Source organism: Schistocerca piceifrons, chromosome 2 (assembly GCF_021461385.2).
Source record: "Schistocerca piceifrons isolate TAMUIC-IGC-003096 chromosome 2, iqSchPice1.1, whole genome shotgun sequence".
NCBI classification, from domain to species: Eukaryota; Metazoa; Arthropoda; class Insecta; order Orthoptera; family Acrididae; genus Schistocerca; species Schistocerca piceifrons.
The window spans coordinates 689,435,098-689,461,372 of record NC_060139.1 but is presented as its reverse complement, the minus strand read 5'-3'; the positions used below and the strand labels follow the sequence as shown (position 1 = coordinate 689,461,372).

At 45.1% G+C, this 26,275-nt stretch overlaps 1 protein-coding gene across 1 annotated transcript in view; it reads right to left on the bottom strand.

The window, feature by feature from the left end:
- The window catches only part of LOC124775750 (sodium/potassium-transporting ATPase subunit beta-2-like), an 82,495-nt gene that overhangs the window by 10,964 nt on the left and 45,256 nt on the right, over positions 1–26,275 (bottom strand). The window contains exon 2 of the mRNA XM_047250579.1: positions 2,055–2,223. Within this exon, the coding sequence (XP_047106535.1) occupies positions 2,055–2,223 (169 nt within the window). The remainder of the gene's footprint in view (positions 1–2,054; positions 2,224–26,275) is intronic.

Sequence of the window (26,275 nt, the reverse complement as noted above, 5' to 3'; positions counted from 1 at the left end):
TATCTGATAAATTGAAATCTCCACCTAAGACTAAAACATGCTGAGAAAATTTATGTGAAATGTATTCCAAATTTTCTCTCAGTTGTTCTGCCATTAATGCTGCTGAGTCGGGAGGTCGGTAAAAGGAGCCAATTATTAACCTAGCTCGGTTGTTTAGTGTAACCTCCACCCATAATAATTCACAGGAACTATCCACTTCTATTTCACTACAGGATAAACTACTACTAACAGCGACGAACACTCCATCACTGGTTGCATGCAATCTGTCCTTTCTAAACACCGTCTGTACCTTTGTAAAAATTTCGGCAGAATTTATCTCTGGCTTCAACCAGCTTTCTGTACCTATAACGATTTCGGCTTCGGTGCTTTCTATCAGTGCTTGAAGTTCCGGTACTTTACCAATGCAGCTTCGACTGTTTACAATTACAATACCGATTGCTGCTTGGTCCCCGCATGTCCTGACTTTGCCCTGCACCCGTTGAGGCTGTTGCCCTTTCTGTACTTGCCCAAGGCCATCTAACCTAAAAAACCGCCCAGCCCACGCCACACAACCCCTGCTACTCGTGTAGCCGCTTGTTGCGTGTAGTGGACTCCTGACCTATCCAGCGGAACCCGAAACCCCACCACCCTATGGCGCAAGTCGAGGAATCTGCAGCCCACGCAGTCGCAGAACCGTCTCAGCCTCTGATTCAGACCCTCCACTCGGCTCTGTACCAAAGGTCCGCAGTCAGTCCTGTCGACGATGCTGCAGATGGTGAGCTCTGCTTTCATCCCGCTAGCGAGACTGGCAGTCTTCACCAAATCAGATGGCCGCCGGAAGCCAGAGAGGATTTCCTCGGATCCATAGCGACACACATCATTGGTGCCGACATGAGCGACCACCTGCAGATGGGTGCACCCTGTACCGTTCATGGCATCTGGAAGGACCCTTTCCACATCTGGAATGACTCCTCCCGGTATGCACACGGAGTGCATATTGGTTTTCTTCCCCTCTCTTGCTGCCATGTCCCTAAGGGGCCCCATTACGCGCCTGACGTTGGAGCTCCCAACTACCAGTAAGCCCACCCTCTCCGACCGCCCGGATCTAGCAGACTGAGGGGCAACCTCTGGAACAGGACAAGCTGCCATGTCAGGCCGAAGATCAGTATCAGCCTGAGACAGAGCCTGAAACCGGTTCGTCAGACAAACTGGAGAGGCCTTCCGTTCAGCCCTCCGGAATGTCTTTCGCCCCCTGCCACACCTTGAGACGACCTCCCACTCTACCACAGGTGAGGGATCAGCCTCAATGCGGGCAGTATCCCGGACAACCACAGTCGTAGTCCGATCGGGGGATGCGTGGGACGAGCTGGCCGTCCCCGACAAACCCCCATCCGGAACCCCACAGTGATGCCCATTGGCAACAGCCTCAATCTGTGTGACCAAAGCCAACACTGCCTGAAGCTGGGAGCGAAGGGATGCCAACTCAGCCTGCATCCGAACACAACAGTCGCAGTCCCTATCCATGCTAAAAACTGTTGTGCAAAGAACGTCTGAACTAATCTACAGAGAGCGCAAACAAATCGACAAAATTTAAATCGTTATTAAAATACAAGATTGCCTAGTAAATGCAGTAATGCTGCTACTTGCGCACTGCTGACACACTGCTCGGCGGCGGAAGGAGACTACGCGATTTTACACTATTCAGGTACTAAAACGCGATGCTACAACTCTCAAATACTATAATACGTCCGAAATTTATGAATTAAACAATGCAAGTACCAAAAACACGCAAAGAAATTAAAAATTAAACTATGTAACAAATGAGTGAGCTAGGAGTATACGACTTGCTGCTGCAGCTGCTTATCCAACGACGGCAGGGCATTGAAAAGAGCTGGAGCTCCATCACTTACCATTTCGGGATTTAACCTGTGTATCAGCTCCATCAACAACCTATGTGAACTGCTTGTCTTCTTTTTTTGTAGGAAAACCGTACTGTCAATTTAATGAGTGTCGTTTCTGACTATTATATGTAGAGCATATTCAGAAAACTAAGGTCATTAAATAGAATTACTTACTCATGGGCTCGCTGAACTTAACTGCGACTATGGGCGACAAATAGTTCGAACTTTCTTTGTATGGAAAGTAGACTGCCTTGAAGCCAGGTTGCGGATAGTATGAAATGTTACCAACATGCTCCACATCAGAAGGGTGGTATCCCTCGCAGGACACCCAGAGTGTGTCATCCTGTTAACAAAAAAGAAAAGGTTGCAATGAGAGCAATGGTTTTACTTCCTGGTAAAGAAGTTGTTCCAGCATAAGGACAAGTGCTGGAACGAAGATCAAGAATGGTACAGCAGAGAGGGCTGTGAGATGACGTCAGCCAATGGCAAGCTGGCTAGGACGTCACCGACAGGAATGGCACTTGTACGAAGAGAATAAAAGTGACGGGCCGCCTGACCTCTGCTGCTCTCGTGACAGGGATACACTCCAACACCACTGGCAAGTGTAGCGATACGTTCGGTCACCTCATTACGGCAAAGAAACGCCGGGACTGGTGCCAGACATGTACATGACTCAATGCCACTCTCCCTATAAACTCCTTCAAGTACTGGCAGCCTTCCATTGCCTAACTGGTTCCCATTCCGCACCCCATTATTCCCTTCTCCATAATGACCACTCCCTTCCTGACAACCTCAGTAAGGCCAACCACTTTGCTTCCCACCTTTCTGAGAACTTCTCCATCCCTGATGATCCCCACTTTGATTATTCCCTTTTCCCCACCATCATGGAATGCACCCATACCTCGGTAGCTCCACTTGCTCCCAGTCTCCAGTAGTTGGGGCAGTTTCCCCCCTCCAACATAAACACTCCTGTCACAGCACAAGACATTAAACTTATCCTCTGGTCAAAACGCAACACAACCCCTGGTCATGACTGTGTCACCTAACGCCACCTCAGAGAATGCCCGTTCTCCTTCCTGAGTGTCCTTGCCAATTTATACATCATCCTCTCTACCAACTTCTACGCTGACCTGTGGAAGACTTTCTGCATTTTCTTATTACTCAAAGCCAACAAACCCCCTTCCATCGCCTCTTCCTGTCATCCCATCTGCCTCACCTCCATCTTCAGTAAGGTCTTCAAATCCATCCTCTCTTGTCGTATCCATCACCACCCTCGTCAACACCATCTCCTCCCCCATACCCAGTGTGGCTTGTAATCCTCTTTCTCCACCGAAGAGTCGTATCCATCACCACCCTCATCAACACCATCCCTTCCCCCACACCCATCGTGGCTTGTAATCCTCTTTCTCCACCGAAGACCAACTCTATAACCTTGTTCACCTTCTCGCCCTCCAACTTCAACTCCCATTGCTATGCCATTTTTGTTCCAAAATGCCTACGATCATGTATGGCATCCCGGTGTCCTCTTTAAACTCCAAACCTATGCCCTGCCATCAGTTTTGTCTGCCCGATCGTTTCATTTCTCTCACACCGTTCTTCCTATATCACCCTCCATGACACTAACTCCTGACCTTTTATCCCACTGGTGGCGTCCCCCAGGGCTCCATCCTCTCCCCTCTCCTCTACCTCTTGTACGCTGTTGAAGACATGCCCAAGCCACCCCCATCTGTCCACCTCCGCCAATATGCTGATGACACTACATTTCTGGCTGTCTATCCTACCCTTTAATGTTCCTTCATATCAAACCCTCCAAAACCCAGGCAATCATCATAGGCCGCACCACCCGCTCCTTCCGACCATGATTTCTACCTAACCATTTATGGTAGTCCCATCCAGCTCACCCCCACCCTGAGATACCTTGGCCTCACCCTCGACCATCACCTCAGCTGTACCCCTCATCTCCTGACCATCCAGCCCATTCCTGTCTCCGCCTCCTGAAGCTCCTGTCTGGCCGGACATGGGGATTGCATCCTTCCACCATCCTCCACACCTACAAATCCCTCAACTGTCCTATCCTTTTTTATACCCCCCCCCCCCCCACACACACACTTTTATAAGGCCTTCCAAATCCTAGAATTCCACTCACTCCACCTTACCTTCTGTATCTGCCTTCCTTCCCCCACACAACCCCTGTATGATCTCATCCCCTTTCCCCATCTCCTCCTTTTCCTCCAACATATCCACATCTTTTACTCTGTCCACAGGCTTAATCCCCCACCCCCTGGTTTCTTCCTTCTTCTCCTCCCCCTGCTGTATCCCTCCCTCTCTCCACCCCCACACCCTCCATCTCCTTCATCTGGGCAATTTCTAGCACCTCCCCCTCCTAGATGTTGAACTTCGCTGTGAAATGTACCCTTCCAACCAACTGTAGCCTGGCCTTGTTTCTCTCCTCTCCCCAGGGCCCCCTTTTTCCTCTCCTCTCCTTCTCCCAGAGCGGATTTTCCTCCTTCTCTCCATGAGTCTCTGCACCCCCTCTTCAACTGTTTCCCTCCCACATCCTTCCCTACCTGGCCCCCTGCGGCGCACCCTCCGACCGTCTCCCCCCCTTCCCCCCTCTAGCACTATCCCTCCCCTCTTTCTTCCCTTCTCCCTCGTCTCCATCCACCTGGCGGACCCTCTCAGATTGTTGGTCATCGTTGGCGTGCTACGTCAGTGTTGTGTTTGGTGCTGTTCTCCTATGACATCAAGAGCTGTGATATTAATCATGTGCTGGACTTACACATAATGTTGCTGCCAGTGATTGTTATGTGCTACACCGCCCATCACTACTTTTATGCTCCGGCCGTATTTCACCTCGTGTTTCTTTTAATCGTCACAGTGTGTGGTTTTTTGTGTACAGTTTTTAGATTTTCATCCCCATTTTTACAGTCCACCCTTTTGTAAGCCATCTTCCATAATGTTTCCTCTTTTATATGTTTGTTTCCCTGTATTTCCTCCTTTATGCCGTTTTAAATGTCTCCACGTTCTGTACTTACTGTCTGTCTCTTGGCTGAAGAGCGGCGCCTATGCTGCTGCCAGCCCACCCCATAAGGGGCATTGAAGTACAATAAAGAAATAAAAATGGGCTCAGCTGCACTAGTAGACTCAGGCAGTAGAAGAGGGACCAGTCTGTTGATACCGCCGCTGTAGAATGTGTAACTTTTTTGACGGAGCCACACCCTCACCTTTGCTTGCACCACTTCTTCACTATCACAGGAAGTCCTCAAAGGTGTTCTCTAAGGTTTTTTGGAGAAAGATAAAAATTGGATGAGGCCAAGTCGAGACTGAACGAAGGATGATCAATGACAGTGAACCCAAGGCGTCGGATTGTTGCATGTGTCGCAGCTCTCGCGTGCAGTCTGGCTTTGTCGTGCTGAAGGAAACGGGTGTTTCATGTGTGAACGAACTCTTCTGCCGTTAAAAATTCGATTACATCACGATATTTTCACGCATCGACACACTTAAACGTTACAAATCGCCATGTTGCACGCTAAAAGTCGGAGCCGTCTAGCGGCAGAGAGTTGCTACTTCTTTCGCGAAGCGGAAAATCGAACAAGTACTATGCACGACACGTAGTACCTAAACCGATATTGAGAACAAAATTTTTAAAAAAATTGAAGGCTTTACTTTTCAGCACGCCTCCATATAATTTATTGGCTATGAACTGCAGATTAAAACTGGAGAAATGGCAGAAAGATACAAAATCAAGGAGATTGGTCCTGGATAAGAAGAAAGAACCAGTCAATGAGAAGGTTGTCAAAGGGTCAAAGGGAGCATTAGGCTACAGTTGACAGAATCAGGAGAAAGGAATGCAACGGAAGAGTGAGTTGCTTGGAAAGATGAAATAGTGAAGATAGTAAACGATGAAAGATTGCATAAGACTGGACCTAGTAGTAATCCACTGATAACACACAGGACATTGGATTAAATTGGTAACAGGAGAAAAAATAATAATGTAGCATATGAAGCAGAAAAAAGGGAATGAAGACAGCTAAAAATTGAAACTGACAGGAAGTACAAAATGACAAAACAGAAAAAGAAAAATGCAAAGGCGTAGAAGCACGCATCGCTGTGGGAAAAATAGACTGATTGTCTTTAAATTTAGCGCCATGACGGTCGAATGCAACAAACGTCAAACTGCCAAGTAGTGTACCACATGTAAGCGTGGGCTTCCGTGGCCGTTGTGACTCTCAATAGAATTCTTATGGGCTGTTGGCCGCACTGTCAATATATAAAATTGTCCGACGTTTCGGACACAGCACAACCCTGAGGAAAGCCACTTGCAACAGTGGCCGAAACGTCGTACAATTTTATATACTGACAATGCGGTGAACAGCCCAGAAGAATTTTATTGATAGTGTACTGCGTGCTTGGGTATGCATATAATTAGTGTTTCAGCACAAAGTAGGGAAACGCCATCTACAGTATTTATGCGTAGGTTGGAACTTAAATAGTGGCAACACTGCTTTGGAGACACCACGTAATGGAATCTACTATTGTCGCTGATAGTACACGTTGTTGACATACCTACCTTAGCTCCGAGCAAATCGACTCGCCCGTCCCACGTCACCGGCTCGCGCACAATCGAGGGAAAAACAGTCACTAGTGAACGAGTGGTCTGACGTAACGGTGTGAGTATGTTTTCGAAACAGGAACAACGGAGTTGGATCAAGATTGAATGTGCCAGAGATCGTACAGCACGACAGTGTCATCAAGGTCTTCAAGAGGCGTACGGGGAAACGGTATTGCCGTACAGAACAGTGGCGCGTTGGGTAAAAGCCTTCAACGGAGGTCGGCAAAATGTGGCAGACAGGCACCGGGCCTGTCGTCCTAGCGGCTCTGAAAAAGAAGTGCATGCTGTTGCCACGTTAGTGGACAGTGATCGACGCCATACGATTCCTGAGCTCGTCCACGAAACCGAATTAGCGCATACAACTGTGCTTCGATTCCTGAAGAAATGCCTAGGCATACGAAGAATTGCATCACGATGGGTTCCGCATGACTTGACGGAAATGCAGAAATAGATGCGTTACGACGCTGCTCAGGCGCACTTGGAGCGCTATGAGCGCAGAAGAGAGGCTTTCTTACGCCGTATCGTAACACTGGATGAGACATGGGCCACATCGTACGAGCCAAAACTGAAACGCCAGTTCAACGAATGGCGTCATTATGGGTCGCCGCAAAAGTCGAAAGTGCGTCGGAGCCCCAGTATGGTGAAAGTTATGGTGATTCTCGTGTATGACTGCGATGGTGTTATCCTAACGCATTACGTTCCTCCACGGCAGATCGTCAGTGCACAGTATTATTGTTCGTTATTGGAGCATCACCTGTGACCAGCTTTGCGAAAGAAGTGGCGACACTTTCTGAGCAACCCACCCATCATTTTACACAACAATGCGCGGGCGCATACAGCCCAAGCTGTGGCTGCTCCGTTCGGTCGATGGGACTGGGAAGTACTGTACTATCCACCATACTCCCCGGACGTAAGTCTTGTGACTTTGATTTGATTCCGAAGATGAAAAAAAATATATGGAAATGTCGTGTGGCTAGGGTCTCCCGTCGGGTAGACCGTTCGCCTGGTGCAGGTCTTTCGATTTGACGCCACTTCGGCGACCTGCGTGTCGATGGGGATGAAATGATGATGATTAGGACAACACAACACCCAGTCCCTGAGCGGAGAAAATTTCCGACCCAGCCGGGAATCGAACCCGGGCCCTTAGGATTGACAGTCTGTCACGCTGACCACTCAGCTACCGGGGCGGACCCGAAGATGAAGGAACCACTGTTCCAGAGATTCGACAGGCAGTAGACCGCTCCATCACCATCAACAGATCAGGCTCTGCTAACGGTATACTACGCCTCCCACATCGCTGGCAACGGGTTCTATACAACGCTGGTGACTACTTTGAAGGACAGTAACAGTTTTATGCCTTTTGTAAGAAGGAAAAACGTTTATTAGTATCGTCGGAATTCAACAGCGGAAGGATAGTGGCCCATCAAGAGTATAGTTTATCATTCAGTAACGACGAGCCTCGTGTCGGTCGGGATCCAACGAATGTCGAATGAATAAGGAACGATGGATTCACGAGGGCCATACTTATCCCCATGCAGGATCTGAACGGCCCCACGCGACTAGTGACCGAGGGGAAGGAAGGTAGCTTAGAGTTTAAGGTTCAATTGACGATGATGTCATTAGAGAAGGAGTACACACTCAGTTTATTGAAGGATAGTGGAGGAAATCGGCCGAGCACTTAAAAAGGAATCACCTTGTATTTCCCTTAAGAAATTTAGGAAAAGTCAGGAAAAATAAAAAAATGGATGGCTGGAAATGAATGTCCGGTGTCTTACCTCTCTGACGTCTCGCTCTGTAATGCCCATAGGGAGAGGCATAGTGTTCGCTCAACTGTGCACGCTTGTACAGCGACTTCACGTCAGGTAATGGGGTTGTTTTCAGAAAGATAGGTATCCACAGGGACAGTGCTGTAAAGTCAGCAGCAGCCCAAGCTGTTAGAATGTCGACCACTATTGCCACTTCCCTCGACAGGGTAGAAGGTGGAGGTACGGCAACAGTGATGCGTCCAGAGGCTTCACTGGAAACAAGAATCGCACCACATCGTTTTCTCATATGAGTCCCAGCTCGGGTATAGCATCTAGAAAGAGACACCCACATGTGGAGGCTTCCAGGAGAATTTGTAATCGTCATACAGCACCAGCACCTGACGTCCCGGTAAGGATTGCCATTTTGTTCACTAGACGATCGCCTCTGGTTCGTATAGCTGGCAATTTGCATAGCAAGCGTTACATTTCTGACGTGGTAAGGTCGATGGCTGCGCGCTGTCTTCGAGGTCTCCATGACTTTATCTATCAACAAGATAATACGAGACCGCGTGTTGCCTGTGTTTTTTTCCTCGACCTACTTCGATTGAAAAGATTTTCCAGTGTTATCTAGACAAGGAAATTCTTCATACTATCCTCCATTGAAAACATCTGGACGTGATTTGCCTAGACAGTGGCGCACCTCCATTCGACAGCCATTACGACTGATGAACTTGTAACACCATCTCACAACACTGTACGACGTGTGCCCTTATTTATTAGATTTAATCATGAACGTGTTCTGATGGTTTTCTTCGGCAGTCCGACTCAAAATTTCTTAATCATTTCCGAAATACTTTGAAATGTCCACGAAGTCTTTCGTAAGTGCATTGTAAGAAGGTGATTCGCCGAAAGGTTACTGTTTCTTGGACATTTCCAGTTTATTTTATGAAACTCTAGTTACACAGCACACACAGAATTCAATGCAGGAAGCTGTTTACAAAAGGCTACACTCACTGTACGGTTTGCATGTGACGCTGTGCATCGCCTCAGTCACAATGCCACCACCAGCATACCACCGTCAGCTGCGAAAGCACTCAGGTAGTGCTCCTTATTACACATAGAACTCGTTCCTTCAGCTTCACTGGAATGCTGTGCGTCCGACCGAGAAAGACTGTAGCCGCTCCAGCAGGCTGGGATCCCCGCCTGTGCTGACTGTCGTCTCGTCTGCTAACTGTCGCGCACCCCACCTTCTTGAGTACCTCAGATTGGCTCCGCCCAGAACTGACGTCTTCGTGTCACTCCAGCGACTGACCATTCCAACAACGTCAGGCCCAGCCCGCCGCTGCTGACACCTCGGCCTCTGCGCCAAATGTGCCGCTCCCAGCGTGGCGACGGCGCTGGACTCAGAAGATGTTGCTAGCTCCAATTGCTCCAGATGACGGACTATCCCGTTCATGTCTGTTCCTAGTTCGGTCACGACGGCGCTAGCGTCCATCACATGCTCACGCCATCCGCTCTCTCACAGTCACTCGAAAAGAACTCAGGTGTCGAGGAAATCGACCATGCCGTTGCAAATGGCATATACTGAGGGTTATTCAAATATAACTACCATGGTAATTCTTTTGAAACATAATCGTTGAACATAATCTCTTACAATTTTGCAGATTTTTTAACTGTAAATTGCACTTAATGTCGGTGTTTTTACCTCCTAGCAGCTATTTTTAGGCATCAAAACATAGCTGAGAGATCGAAAAATACAACTTTGCCTTCTGTATGCAAGTACATGCGCAATTATTTTCTTATTCCAGAGTTCATTTAGTGTTTAAGTTAAGAGTGCCCGGTGTAGTTTAACGAGATGTAGAAGTAAACAATCAATTGCGGAAGTATGGACAATTTGTTTACTAATTTTAAGAGTGGTCTACAGATCGGGTGCTACTTCTATCTGATTCTAGACGCTAAACTCTTTGTTCACGTAATAAGTAGAACGCAAAAACTCGTTGATTTCTAGATCCATAACATTCTGCTGTGTCTGGTCTCATGGACTTCAGTCTTAATGTCACTTATTTTTAGGGTTCCGTACTTCAGTCAGTAAAAACGAAACCTTCATAAGAACAGTTTGTTGTCCATCTGTCTGTCTGCTCTTTTGTTAACGCCCCTTTTTCTCAGCAACGGGTAGAAGTATCAAATGGAAATTTATGTCAAATACTAAGGTCTACTCTTCCTTGGCGGTGTAAAACATTTAAGCTTATAAGTCAGTGCAATCAAAAGATACGGCTATTTATGTCACATATTTTGACACTCGCAAACTCCATCATCAAAACCTATAGAGCGTTTACCGTTGAACCTAAAGAGTGCTTACCGTTGTCCTAGAATCGTGAAATTTGGCAAGGAACAATGTTGCACTGTAGAAGTAAAGGAAAAAAATCCTAAAATTTTTATTTTGTAATTATATCACACTAGCACACCCGGCAGTGCTTCGTAATTTCTAAATATGTGTCAGAATCGGATATACGTCGTAGTCTCCTTCTTCTCACTCTGCCCATATCTCCCTCGTCTCTCTGCCCATCTCGTCTTCCTTCTCCCTCTCTCTGTTCATCTCCTGCCCCCTCCCCCCCCCCCCACCTCTCTGTCCATCTCCTCTTCCTCCTCCCTCTGACCTCTAGCCTTGTTTATTGTTATTGCAAAAGAAATCTTGGTTGGGAAAAGAAGTCGCTCAGAATATATAAACAAAGTACGCATAAAATACAGACAAAAAATGATATACAAGCAAATAAAAATGACGAGTGATATTAAATGTTGGTGTTAACACTCTGGCAGAGTTTAAGTTAGAGCAGCATGGAATTACGTAAGCATATAGACCTACATAAAAAAAAGACCCGCCAAAAAGGAATTATCCGAATGGGACAGAAATCGGCAGATGTGATGAAGCCGAACAGCTGCTCTCTCTCTCTCTCTCTCTTGAATACCAGGGTGGTTTGAAAATTTCTCGGAATCACCACGAGAGGTCAGTGTTAGTGCAACGAGTTCATCACGTGATATTCATTGGACTGTTGCCTGTAAACACGTGCCACGTCAGTGCTCTTGGAAGAGATCTGTAGAGGTGACGTGGCTGTGTTATTGATCCCGCGTAGTGATTTGCGAAGATGAAAAAAATCGAGATTCGAGCAGTGATTAAGTACTTCGTTAAGAAAGGTATGAAAGCAAAGGACATTGATGCCGATTTCCAGAGTACACTGGGTGACTCTGCTCCTTCATATTCAACTGTTGCCCAGTAGACAAATGAATTTAAATTTGGTCGGGAGAGCAACGATGATGATCCGCGCAGTGGTCGGTCAAGATGTGTCACTGCTCCAGAAATCATTGCAAAAGTGCACAAAATGGTCATGGAGGATCGCCAATTGAAACTGCATGAAATTGCTCACGCTTGCCAGATGACATCTGAAATGGTATATAACATTTTAACTGAAAGAATAGAAATGAAAATATTGTCTGCAAGATGGGTGCCGCGACTATTGACGCTGGATCAAAAACACACGAGAATGGACATATCGGAAAAATGTTTGGCCCGTTTTAGGAGTTGTTGTTGTTGTGGTCTTCAGTGCAGAGACTGGTCTGATGCAGCTCTCCATGCTACTCTATCCTGTGCAAGCTTTTCATCTCCCAGTACTTACTGCAACCTACATCCTTCTGAATCTGCTTAGTGTATTCATCTCTTGGTCTCCCTCTACGATTTTTATCCTCCACACTGCCCTCCAATACTAAATTGGTGATCCCTTGATGCCTCAGAATATGCTCTACCAACCGATCCCTTCTTCTAGTCATGTTGTGCCACAAATTTCTCTTCTCTCCAATTCTATTCAATACCTCCTCATTAGTTATGTGATCTACCCATCTAATCCTCAGCATTCTTCTGTAGCACCACATTTCGAAAGCTTCTATTCTCTTCTTGTCCAAACTATTTGTCGTCCACGTTTCACTTCCATACATGGCTACACTACATACAAATACTTTCAGAAACGATTTCCTGACACTTAAATCTATACTCGATGTTAACAAATTTCTCCTCTTCAGAAACGCTTTCCTTGCCATTGCCAGTCTACATTTTATATCCTCACTACTTTGATCATCATCAGTTATTTTCTTCCCCAAATAGCAAAACTCATTTACTACTCTAAGCCTCTCATTTCCTAATCTAATTCCCGCAGCATCACCTGATTTAAATCGACTACATTCCATTATCCTCGTTTTGCTTCTGTTGATGTTCATCTTATATCCTCCTTTCAAGACACTGTCCATTCCATTCAGCTGCTCTTCCAGGTCCTTTGCTGTCTCTGACAGAATTACAAATTGATCGGCGAACCTCAGAGTTTTTATTTCTCCTCCATGGATTTTAATTCCTAATCCGAACTTTTCTTTTGTTTCTTTTACTGCTTGCTCAATATACAGATTGAATAACATCGGGGATAGGCTACAACCCTGTCTCGCTCCCTTCCCAACCACTGCTTCCCTTTCATGCCCCTCGACTCTTATAACTGCCATCTTGTTTCTGTAGAAATTGTAAATAGCCTTTCGCTCCCTGTATTTTACCTCTGCCACCTTCAGAATATGAAAGAGAGTATTCCAGTCAACATTGTCAAATGCTTTCTCTAATTCTACAAATGCTAGAACCGTAGGTTTGCCTTTCCTTTTGCCTTTCCTTTTAGGAGTGCCGAACAAGATTTTTTGCGCCAGTTTGTGACCACAGATGAAACTTGGGTGAATACTATACTCCAGAGGCAAAACAACAGTCAAAGCAGTGGAAACATGCTGATTCCTCGCCAGCAAAGAAAGCAAAGACAATTCCTTCGGCAGGAAAGATCATGGCATCAGTGTTCTGGGATGCGAAGGGGATTCTGTTTGTAGATTATCTTCCCACTGGGCAAACAATTACTGGAGAATTCTATGCAAACCTCCTGGACAAATTGCAACAAAAGATACGCCAAAAAAGGCCAGGTTTAGCAAGGAAGAAAGTCATCTTCCATCAAGACATTGCGCGCCCGCACACATGTGCCGTCACCATGGCAAAATTACACGAACTAACGTTTGAATTGTTGCCACACCCTCCTAATTCACTTTATATGGTTCCGTCAGACTTCCATCTCTTCCCAAAACTGAAAATTTTTCTTGGTAGACGAAGATTCACTTCAAACGGAGAATTGATAGCCGGAGTTGACAGCTATTTTGCAGGCCTGGAGGAAACACATTTTCAATCAAGGTACTGGAATATCGTTGGACCAAGTGCATTAATCTACAAGGATGCTATATTGAAAAAAAAATTCAGTGATGTAAGTACTTTTTTCCATTCTGTTCCGAGAACTTCTCAAACCACCCTCGTAAAACATCTAATTTTTCTGACATAGTATTCATTTGTCTGTACATGTACGTCTATCTATTTCCGTTCCTTTGGGATAATTCCTTCGTGGTGCGTCGTTTTTTGTCTGAGAGTGTGTGTCATCCAAACTCCGTGTACTAAACTTCGCCTCTCTGGGTTTATACACTCACCTGCAGATTTAATTATGTGTTCTTTTCACATACACACGATGAGTGTTTAGATGCTCTTCCCAGTGATGCAATTTCAATGGCCAGCAATGCATATAGCATGAAAGAAAGTGATCTTCGTTCCCTCTAGCATACCTGATATTACTTGTGCGCCTGTGTCTTGAGCATTCCTCTCTTGCTACCATATTGCGACTGAGGAAAGCATTTTCAGACGTCCACCTGCATTCCAGCAATATTTTGCTGACGTATCTGCTCTACAAAATATTACCTTCGTATTACCACGAAGATTTGTGTTACGAGAATCTCCATTTTTATTTAATGAAAGTGGTACAAGAGTCCGTAGTGGCTTTCTTAGTTCTGATCAAAGCTGTGTCAACCCTAGATAACTTTACACTAAGAAAAAAGGTGAGTAATATCCATTACCTACCATAACCGGCAACGAACAATAAGAATTAAACGTAAAGAGGAAAGTGCTCCAATTAAAAATAGCGTAAGACAGACATGTGGTCTTTCTCCTCTATTGTTTAACCAGTCAATGGAAGCAATAGTGAAGTAAACAAAAGAAAGATTTAGAAGTAGGATTAAAGGGCAGGGAGATAAGGTACCAATGACGAGATCCCTTCATGACATAGATGTCCGCTACGAAAGTGAGGAAGAGTTGCAGGACCTGCTGAATGTGTTCAACACTCTGCTGAGGATAGAAATTAGTTTGAGAATAATGGACGTATTAAGGAGCAGCAGAAACTAATTTTGCAATGTATATGGGGATCTCATAGTAGAAATAGTGAAGACATTCTATTTAGGAGGCAAGGTCATGCAAAATGACGGCCGAAGAAAGGAGAATATAAGAAAGAGACAAGTACGGGCAATGAGAACATTCCTAGCCAAAAGAATATATGTCTGGAGTACAGAACTAAACAGAAGTGAAACATGATCTGCGGGAACTTCACGAAAACAGAAAATCGAAGCGTTTGAAATGTGATGTTCCAGAATGATGTTGAAAATTAAGTGGACACTCTTGATAAGAAATGAAGAGGTTATCTGCGAGGAAAGGCTTATGTGGAAAACATTGTTAAGAAATAGGAACAAGATAAGAGAACATGGGTTAAGACGTCAGGGAATAGCTTCAATTGTACTAGAGGAAACCGTAGCACCAAACATCTGCAGGGGAAGACAAAGATTGAAACAGATCCAGCAGATGACTGAGGACGTAGGTTGCAACTGCTTCTCGGAGATGAAGAGGTTGATACAGGACAGGAAGTCGTGGCGAGCCACACCAGACTACTTAGATTGACGGAAAAAAAGTTATATATATATTCGTTTATTAGCGTCGACCGACTCTCTCCATTTCTAAACGACACCATGGGCAGACATATAACACAGCTGTCAGTCGATTTAGTAAATTCACCTTGGATTTGATTCTGGTTTGAAGTAGTAGTGCATCTCCTAGTATAAACTTAGGCCTTAATTTGAAGAAGAAGTTTCTGAGAATGTAAGTCTGTAGCATAGCACTGTATGGAAGTGAATCACGGTTTGTAGGAAAATCGGAAAAGAAGAGAATCATAGCGTTTGAGACGTTGTAAATTAGGGGACTGCTAAGGTAAAAAATGAGGTGGTTATCTGAAGGATCGGTTATGATAGGAAAATATATATATTGGCCACGACATCTTGGTAGATGATTGTTGCAGTGTCTGTGTGTTTATGGGTTGCATTTTTTACATATGAATTGTCAAGCCAATGGCAGCACGGCATCTCTTGCCGCAATTGTCACAAGTGTATCTGGCTGCTGAGGCAGGAGCAGTGTGTCGATTCCAAAGCTCTCCATATCCCTTTTACAAGAGTCCTTGAACCTCAATACAGGACGTCCTACAGGTCTTTTGGCTATAGAGATCTCTCCAAGCATCACCTCACGTGGTAATCTGTCAGGATCCATACGGTGGACGTGTCCCAGCCAGTGGAGTCGTCTCTGCTTCAAGATAGCTGAAACAGTGTTGCAGTTAGTTTTAGATAGCACTGCTTCGTTGGTCACTCAGTCCTTCCACGTTACTCCGAGGATGGATCTCAGGCACCGCATGTGGAAAGCATTAAGGCGACGTTCTTGTTTAGCATAGGTAGTCCATGTTTCCGATGCATACAAAAGGATGCTGAGGACGCAAGTTTGATATACAAGAATTTTGGTGGTCAAAGAGAGTTTGTTGTTTTTCCAAACACGTGTAGAGAGTTTGCCAAAAGTTGTCGCAGCTCTTCCAACGCAAGCATCAATTTCCTTGTCAACAGACAAGATTGCAGGAGTTATCTACGACTCGCACAGTAGTGCCATCTAGTGTGATATTCGGCTTTGTGTTAGCAATCTGAACCATAATTACGGTCTTACTGCTGTTTACACTCATCGAGAATAGGTGGCATGCGTGACTAAATCTTGATACTAGCTCTTGCAGCTCTTCTGCGGAGTTCGCAACAATTGCAGAATCATCAGCATAAAGGAGTTCACGAGCGACTATCTCGTAGCGCTTTGTCTTACTCTTCAGAAGACTGACATTGAAAAGCCTTCCATCTTTCCTTGTATGCAGATGTACTCCAACATCGCAATTCTCAAAAGCCACTTGGAGCAGACCCGAGAGGAAAATTCCAAAAAGTGTAGGTGCCAACACACAGCCTTGTCTTACGTCACAGTTCATACTGAATGGTTTAGATGTACTGCCATCAAAGATTACAGAACCACGCATGTTGTCGTGAAAAGATCTTATTAAAGACAGCAAAGTTGGGGGACATTCAATTTTTTTCCCATATGCTGTAGAGTCCCTCCCAACTGACGGTGTCAAAGGCTTTGTTGAGGTCAACAAAAGCCACATATAATGGCACTCTGTGTTCGCGGCACTTCTCTTGTAGTTGGCGCAAGGTGAATATCATGTCACTTGTGGATCTGCCAGTTCGAAATCCACACTGTGACTCAGGGTAGATCCGAGCAGCCAAGGTTTCCAGTCTCTTCAGGATTATCCTTGCACAGGCCTTTCCAGCAATGCTCAAGAGAGATATTCCTCTATAGTTGTTACAATTACCTCTGTCGCCTTTTCCCTTATAGATTGTTACTATATTTGCATCTCGCATGTCTTGAGGTACTGTGCCTTCTTCCCAGCACTGCAGTAGGATTTGATACAACATCGGCGAAACGCAGTCAAGTTTGATGATTTCTGCTGGTAAGTTATCACGGCCTGTACTCTTGCCTAGCTTTAGACTTTTAAGTGCGAGTTTTAATTCAACAGTAGGAGGATCGTCAAGCTCAGACATAACAGGGTAAGTTGGTAAAGTACCCAAAGCTTCTGAAGAAATGTTGACTTCTTCTGAGTATAGTTTAGCATAGTGCTGCACCCACCTATCTAGCTGCTGGTTTTTATTGTTGATTGAGTCTCCATTTAGATCATTTATTGCAGCGAACGTCCTACTTGTTGGTACAATGGCCTTTTTGATGCCTTGACACATGCCACTATAATCTCCTTTGTCTCGGCAGATCTGAATAGTTCTGCAAAGGTTGGTCCAATATCTATTTGCGCAATGGCGAGAAACTCGTTGCAGATCTGCTTTGCAGGCCTTGTATTCAGCTATTGCTCGTTGGTCTCTAGGATTATTCAAACCTGTATATGAGCAATACGTTTCTTGTCTATATATATGCGAAGTATTAACTATAAAAAGGAACAGGATTGTATGTCACCTGTTAAGGCATCTGGGAATAACTTCGAGGGCGCTAGAACAAGCAGTAGAGACCAAACATTGTAGGGAAAGATAAACATTAGAAGATGCATAGAAAGTGAGCGCCGACGTTGGGTGTAGGTCGCTGGTCCCAGGTCTGTCGTACTACCCCGTTTGGAGCAGCATCAGCACCAGGTCCTTCACCTACAGCCAACTTTGAAGGATTGGTAACTAAACTTGACTGTTTAGGTTGCCATTTTCGTTACTTAATGTGGTTGATCTTTCTCAACGGTGAAGTTGCAGGTCCAGGCATAAACGTTGTATGGTGAACCCTCCAGCTGCCACTCTAGCAGATTCGACTAGTTTAGGAACGTATCGTGCCGTGAGAACTAAATTTGACAGGAAGTACATGAAACTTACTGTATCCCCGAACGGCTGTCGGCTGTCCACACAGTGTTTTTATAGAAGATAGCTTTAATACCTGTGTTAATGGTAATTATAACTCCAGTATTATATGCAAAGTACGTCTTCTATATTATTGATGTTGTCACGTCTAAATCACAATCATATCCAAATATAAAGGCATGGTTGTCAATACAGTCAAACACTTAGCAGTGAAAGCACATTTATTGCTGCCATCAACACGCATCCAGAATAGAAGTGCTTTCCTGGACGGAGAATACAGCAATTATACAAACGTCGATTATTCCAGAATATATACATTCACGTTCAGAAAAAAAAGCAGAGCATCTCCAACGACTAGACACATGACGTTCATATTCACAGGATATGTAGTTTAGTGTGATTAGCATTTGAAGCAGGTAGGCCCGCGGGTTCAAGGTCAAAATCGAAATCGCGGCGCAAGACCACCTACAGGTGAAATGTGACTGTGGCTCTCGTTTTCGCTATAAACTGAAGGTAATGGAACAGTGCGGCTTGCGCAGACGTACAGGATGCCTCGCAGAAGTATGCGCGAACCGTACCGGCACATCAGCAAGTATGAAAGAGGGCACATTGTTGGCATGACAGAATGTGATGCATCTATCCGACAAATTTCTGCTCGTATGGAACGAAGTATTTCGGCAGTGCAAAGTGCAACGGGTGTCTGCAGAATGGTTCATGGAAGGCCGTAGAACACGACGAAATGGGTCAGGCCGCACCACCCAGGCCATCCCCCGAGAAGATCGACACCTCATCCGAATGACATTACAGGACAGATATGCGTCCTCCTCGACTCTGTCGCAACAGTGGACCAATGTAATACATCGTTCACTATCAGGAGTGAAAGTCCGTCGTCGTTTATTACAGCATGGCTTAAGTGCGCGTCGTCCGCTTCTCCGCCTACATTTGAAGAAAGTGCAGAAACATAATAGATGGCAAAGGTGTGTGGAACGATGTCACTGTGGACAGCAATGGCATGAAACAACGTTTTCGGACGAATCCAGGTTCTGTTTGTTTAAAAATGATGGCAGCATTTTCGTTCGACGCAGACAGGTGACTGCTGTCGCAGTGACTGACTTCGTACAAGACATAAACACCGAAATCAAGACCTTATGGTGTGGGATGTTAGTGGGTATAACCGCACAACACAGTTTGTGCGTGTCCAGGGCACTGTGACTAATGTGGTCTACGTGAAGGACATCTTGCGAGCCGTAGCCATACCCTTTCTGCAAAACACCCCAAACGCCATTTTTAGCAAGACAATGCACGAACACATGTTGTTGAACGAACAGGAGATCAGCCTCTTGCCCTGGCCCGCCAGGTCACCAAACTTGTCGACAATCGAAAATGTGTGGGATATGGTGAAACGACGGGTGCAGCGTTGTGACCCAATGCAACCACCACAGACGAACTTTGGAACCAGGTGAATGCACCATGGATGGCTATGTCACATGGCGTCAATCGCGCCTTATGCGCGTCGATGGCATCACACATGAAACTAGTTATCAGGGCCATGGCGGACCCTATGCCTGCAAGGCAACAGGACATGTAATGAGCCAGGGTGACTGAGATACTAATCATTTCTGCAGAACATACTGAAGTACACTACTGGCCATTAAAATTGCTACACCAAGAAGAAATGCAGATCATGAACGGGTATTCATCGGACAAATATATTATACTAGAACTGATGTGTGATTACATTTTCACGCAATTTGGGTGCATAGATCCTGAGAAATCAGTACCCAGAACAACCACCTCTGGCCATAATAACGGCCTTCATACGTCTGGGCATTGAGTCAAACAGAGCTTGGATGGCGTGTACAGGTACAGCTGCCCATGCAGCTTCAACACGATACCACAGTTCATCAAGAGTAGTGACTGGCGTACTGTGACGAACCAGTTGCTCGGCCACCATTGACCAGACGTTTTCAATCGGTGAGAGATCTGGAGAATGTGCTGGCCAGGGCAGCAGTCGAACATTTTCTGTATCCAGAAAGGCCCGTACAGGACCTGCAACATGCGGTCGTGCATTGTAACCAATGGCAACCCATACCATCACGCCGGGTGATACGCCAGTATGGCCATGACGAATACACGCTTCCAATGTGCCATCACCGCGATTTCACCAAACACGGATGCGACCATCATGATGCTGTAAACAGAACCTGGATTCATCCGAAAAAATGACGTTTTGCCATTCGTGCACTCAGGTTCGTCGTCGAGTACACCATCGTAGGCGCTCCTGTCTGTGATGCAGCGTGGAGGGTAACCGCAGCCATGGTCTCAGCGCTGATAGTCCATGCTGCTGCAAACGTCGTCGAACTGTTCGTGCAGATGGTTGTTATCTTGCAAACGTCCCTATCTGTTGACTCAGGGATCGAGACGTGGCTGCACGATCCGTTACAGCCATGCGGATAAGATGCCTGTCATCTCGACTGCTAGTGATACGAGGCCGTTGGGATCTAGCATGCGTTCTGCATTCCCCTCCTGAACCCACCGATTCCATATTCTGCTAATAGTCATTGGATCTCGACCAAAGCGAGCAGCAATGTCGCGATACGATAAACTGCAATCGCGATAGGCTACTATCCGACCTTTATCAAAGTCGGAAACGTGATGGTACGCATTTCTCCTCCTTACACGAGGCATCACAACAACGTTTCACCAGGCAACGCCGGTCAACTGCTGTTTGTGTATGAGAAATCGGTTGGAAACTTTCCTCATGTCAGCACGTTGTAGGTGTCGCCACCGGCGCCAACCTAGTGTGAATGCTGTGAGAAGCTAATCATTTGCGTATCACAGCATCTTCTTCCTGAACGGTTAAATTTCGCTTCTGTAGCACGTCATCTTCGTGGTGTAGCAGTTTTAATGGCCAGTAGTGTACGTGACCTGTGAATATGAACATGCTACCTTTAGTCGTTAAAGGTGTTCTGTGTTTTCTGAACAATAGTGTACAAACATAAGACATTTCAAAAACATTCCAGAAACGATAACTACTAAATAACACATAAGTGGTGGTGGTCGGGTTTCAATAGGCGACCCAAAGCACGTTAAGCAGCAGCATTGATCCCTGTAGTCAAAAATTATTATTGGACCTAGATTTTGTCAATTGTCGTATGGTGGCACTGGTCGATTCTAGAGTTCTGGCAGTGTTTTTATTTCCTCTGAACTATGATGAGCATTTGTCTTGGTGTAACCTCTATTTTACGATTTTAGTGATATGGGTACGTGCTTTATCACGAAGCGGCAATACGGAACTTGGCGCACGATTTCACAATGGCAGTTTATGACTGACTTACTGCCCCATACAAATTATTCATTCTCCGATGGATGCCTACCGATGTTAGTCCTTCGGCAGCTAACAAAACAATAACAGCCCGTTTGGACGCAAGTCGTAATAACGTCGCCATAGTTTACGTTTCCGAATTTACGGCATGCACTTCGGAGAAACACGACTGCCACACTAATCCCTTGCCTAGATGTTGGTTGCTATATACCTGTATCGGAATCGTGCCACGTTGCATATACGTTGCAGGTACGCCCTCAAACGTAAACTTTTTGATTGGACCTGGTACGTAAAAAGACTCTTCTTTGAACTTACGGCTCTCGAATGAAACGCGGTGGTCTTCGTTGGATATTCTCTATTTACTGTATCAATGTTACTTCGTAAGGATCTAACACCGAAGATAAATACTGTTGACGTGACGACTGAACCAAGGGTTTGTAAAATACTTCCTTCTTGCTTGGGTAGCTCAGTTGGTAGAGCAGTTGCCCGCGAAAGGCAACTACTTGCTAGTGGTTTTTTCAATGAAATCCAGTTTGGCATCTGCATTTCTTACGATAAGTTTTATGTGGTCGTTCCAGTTTAAATCGTTCCGTGCGCTTTCTCTCGTATTTAGTGGACGAGACTGCTTCCAGTGAGCGTTTGGCAATTGTGTAGACATACAGTAACGGGGAATTCCACCTATTTATGCACAATAAACTCCATTGTTTGTATTGAGTGTCAATTTTCGATCCCTGCACCAAGCATCGATATTCTATAAATGTCCGTGAGGTTTCCTTTCAATGAAATAACGTAAAACAGTACATTGCCCTTGCTTTCCCGACTACCATCATTTAGAGGGTTTTCAACTACTGTTTGCTAGCACATTCCCCAGATCTCTCAGCAATCGAAAACATATGGCCATATCCAGAATTAATTTTTCCTCTGCAGTGGAGTGCGCGCTGATATGAAACTTCCTGACAGATTCCAGTGTGCCGGACCGAGACTCGAACTCGGGACCTTTGCCTTTTGCGGCCAACTGCTCTACCAACTGAGCCCTGTACACACAGCTTTACTTCTGCCAGTACCTCATTCCTACCTTCCAGTCTTCACAGAAGCTCTCCTGCGATTTCTGCAAGATTAACGCTCCCGCAAGGAAGATACTGCGTAGATATGGCTTAGCCACAGCCCGGGGGATTATTTCCAAAACGAAATTTTCACTCTGCAGCGGAGTCTGTGCTGATATGAAACTTTCTGGCAGATTAAAACTGTGTGTCGGACAGAGTGCTAGCACTGCAAGGTTCGCAGGTGAGCTTCTGTGAAGTTCGGAAGGTAAGAGATGAGATACTGGAGGAAGTAAAGCTGTGAGTACAGGGCATGAGTCGTGCTTGGGTAACTCAGTTGGTAGAGCAATTGGCCGCGAAAGGCAAAGGTCCCAAGTTCGAGTCTCGGTCCGGCACACAGTTTTAATCTGCCAGGAAGTTTCATGTGGTTACAAGTTACCGAGCGACTAGCGGTGCACCATTTGCCAGCCACTACTGCCGATGACCTCTGGCACAGAGTTGAAATAGCGTGGAATGTTGTACCCCGTTCACCCAGAGCGACCTTAAGTGAAATGACCACATAAAACAAACAGTAGGAACAGCAGATGCCAGATTGAGTTTCATACGAAGAAACTTTAGGAATTGTAACTCATCGGCGAAGGAAGTGACTTACTTGGCACTTCTTCGGCCGATTCTTGAGTATTGCTCATCAGTCTAGGCTCCTTACCAGGTAGGACTGATCGAACAGATAGAGAAGATACAGCGAAGAGCGGCACGTTTCGTCAAAGTAATTTTGATCGGCACGAGAACGTTGCAGAGGTGCTCAAAGAATTCCAGTAGTAGACGTTACGATAAGGCGTTGTGCATCACCAAGAAATTTGCTATTGACATTTCGTGTGAGCACTTTCCGGGAAGAATTGCACAACATATTCTTTCACCCCGGATACATCTCACGAAACGACTACGACGAGAAAATTCGAGAAATTACTGACAATCATTCTCCCCATGCGCCGTTCGCGAATGGAGCAGGGGTGGAGGAATCAGTTAGCGGTACCAGAACTACCGTCCGCCACACATCATTTGATGGCTTGCGGATTACGGTGTAGATGCAGATGTTTAAAGTCACTGCTGCCAGAGATGGTGGCTCTGTGTGCTGAATTTCATACCTACAAATTTAATTATGCATTCTTTCTACTATATTGTATTCGCACAATAAGTAAAATTTCTTTGTGTGCTATGTTTCCTGGTGTTGCAGCTTTAATGGCTAAATGCTGGAAGAGACATGAAAGAAGAGGAGAGGAGGTGGATTACCGTCGGCACGCCAGAGCGTCGCCGCTGCTGACGCTGCTGATAAGGCGCCGCAGATGTGTGCCGCTGACACACTTCTGGAAACCACAACAGCTGCTCCGCCGCACGATAAACAGGTCACGGTTACCCTAAACCTCTCACAAATCCGACACCGACGTTACGAAACGCACGACGTCGTCTAACAGCTGCAGTTGACACTACCTGTCTCGAAAAAGAAGAAAGATTAAGGTTTAACGACTCATCGACTGCAACTAAAACGTCCGACTTTAAAATTATTGACCCCTATTATGTCAGCGTTTCCCTAGATCTTCTCAAAAAAAAAAAAAAAAATTACAAGCGATAGACAACAGCAGAAAAAGTACCTTTCCTAAGAGATAATTTCACTTTTTCAAATTCCTGTCTTACAACTGAAAGCAATACTTCAGGTGTTTTCGTTTCGATAGTGCCTAGTTACCCCACTTTTATGTTCCACCAGGTCTAAGCATTCTTTTCCTTCCATGAAGTAGCAAGAAATATCACGTATACAATTCAGTTCTGGCCCTATGGTCCAACAGTTAACATTTCATCACAACAGTTATCTTGTTGTTGTTGTTGTTGTTGTTGTGGTCTTTAGTCCTGAAACTGGTTTGATGCAGCTCTCCATGCTACTCTATCCTGTGCAAGCTTCTTCATCTCCCAGTACTTACTGCAACTTACATCCTTCTGAATCTGCTTAGTGTATTCATCTCTTGGTCTCCCTCTTCGATTTTTACCATCCACACTGCCCTCCAATGCTAAATTTGTGATCCCCTGATGCCTCAGAACATGTCCTACCAACCGGTCCCTTCTTCTTGTCAAGTTGTGCCACAAACTCCTCTTCTCCACAATTCTATTCAGCACCTCCTCATTAGTTACGTGAGCCGGCCGAAGTGGCCGAAAGGTTAAAGGCGCTACAGTCTGGAACCGCACGACCGCTACGGTCGCACGTTCGCATCCTGCCTCGGGCATGGATGTGTGTGATGTCCTTAGGTTAGTTAGGTTTAAGTAGTTCTAAGTTCTAGGGGACTTATGACCACAGCAGTTGAGACCCATAGTGCTCAGAGCCATTTTGAGCCATTAGTTACGTGATCTACCCATCTAATCTTCAGCATTCTTCTATAGCACCACATTTCGAAAGCTTCTATTCTCTTCTTGACCAAACTATTTATCGTCCATGTTTCACTCCCATACATGGCTACACTCTATACAAATACTTTCAGAAACGACTTCCTGACATTTAAATCTATACTCGATGTTAACAAATTTCTCTTCTTCAGAAACGCTTTCCTTGCCATTGCCAGTCTACATTTTATATCCTCTTTACTTCGACCATCATCAGTTATTTTGCTCCCCAAATAGCAAAACTCCTTTACTACTTTAAGTGTCTCATTTCCTAATCTAATTCCCTCAGCATCACCCGACTTAATTCGACTACATTCCATTATCCTCGTTTTGCTTTTGTTGATGTTCATCTTATACCCTTCTTTCAAGACACTGTCCATTCCTCTCAGCTGCTCTTCCAAGTCCTTTGCTGTCTGACAGAATTACAATGTCATCGGCGAACCTCAAAGTTTTTATTTCTTCTCCATGGATTTTAATACCTACTCCGAACTTTTCTTTTGTTTCCTTTATTGCTTGCTCAATATACAGATTGAATAACATCGGGGAGAGGCTACAACCCTGTGTCACTCCCTTCCCAACCACTGCTTCCCTTTCATTTCCCTCGACTCTTATAACTGCCATCTGGTTTCTGTACAAATTGTAAATAGCCTTTCGCTTCCTGTATTTTACCCCTGCCACCTTCAGAATTTGAAAGGGAGTATTCCAGTCAACATTATCAAAAGCTTTCTCTAATTCTACAAATGCTAGAAATGTAGGTTTGCCTTTTCTTAATCTAGCTTTTAAAATAAGTCGTAGGGTCAGTATTGCCTCACGTGTTCCAATATTTCTACGGAATCCAAACTGATCTTCCCCGAGGTCGGCTTCTATCAGTTTTTCCATTCGTCTGTAAAGAATTCGCGTTAGTATTTTGCAGCTGTGACTTATTAAACTGATAGTTCGGTAATTTTCACATCTGTCAACACCTGCTTTCTTTGGGATTGGGACTATTATATTCTTCTTGAAGTCTGAGGGTATTTCGCCTGTCTCATACATCTTACTCACCAGATGGTAGAGTTTTGTCAGGACTGGCTCTCCCAAGGCCGTCAGTAGTTCTAATGGAATGTTGTCTACTCCCGGGGCCTTGTTTCGACTCAGGTCTTTCAGTGCTCTGTCAAACTCTTCACGCAGTATCGTATCTCCCATTTCATCTTCATCTACATCCTCTTCCATTTCTATAATATTGTCCTCAAGTACATCGCCCTTGAATAGACCTTCTATATACTCCTTCCACCTTTCTGCTTTCCCTACTTTGCTTAGAACTGGGTTTCCATCTGAGCTCTTGACATTCATGCAAGTGGCTCTCTTTTTTTCCAAAGGTCTCTTTAATTTTCCTGTAGGCAGTATCTATCTTGCCCCTAATAAGATAAGCCTCTACATCCTTACATTTGTCCTCTAGCCATCCCTGCTTAGCCATTTTGCACTTCCTGTCGATCTCATTTTTGAGACGTTTGTATTCCTTTTTGCCTGTTTCATTTACTGCACTTTTATATTTTCTCCTTTCATCAATTAAATTCAATATTTCTTCTGTTACCCAAGGATTTCTACTAGCCCTCGTCTTTTTACCTACTTGATCCTCT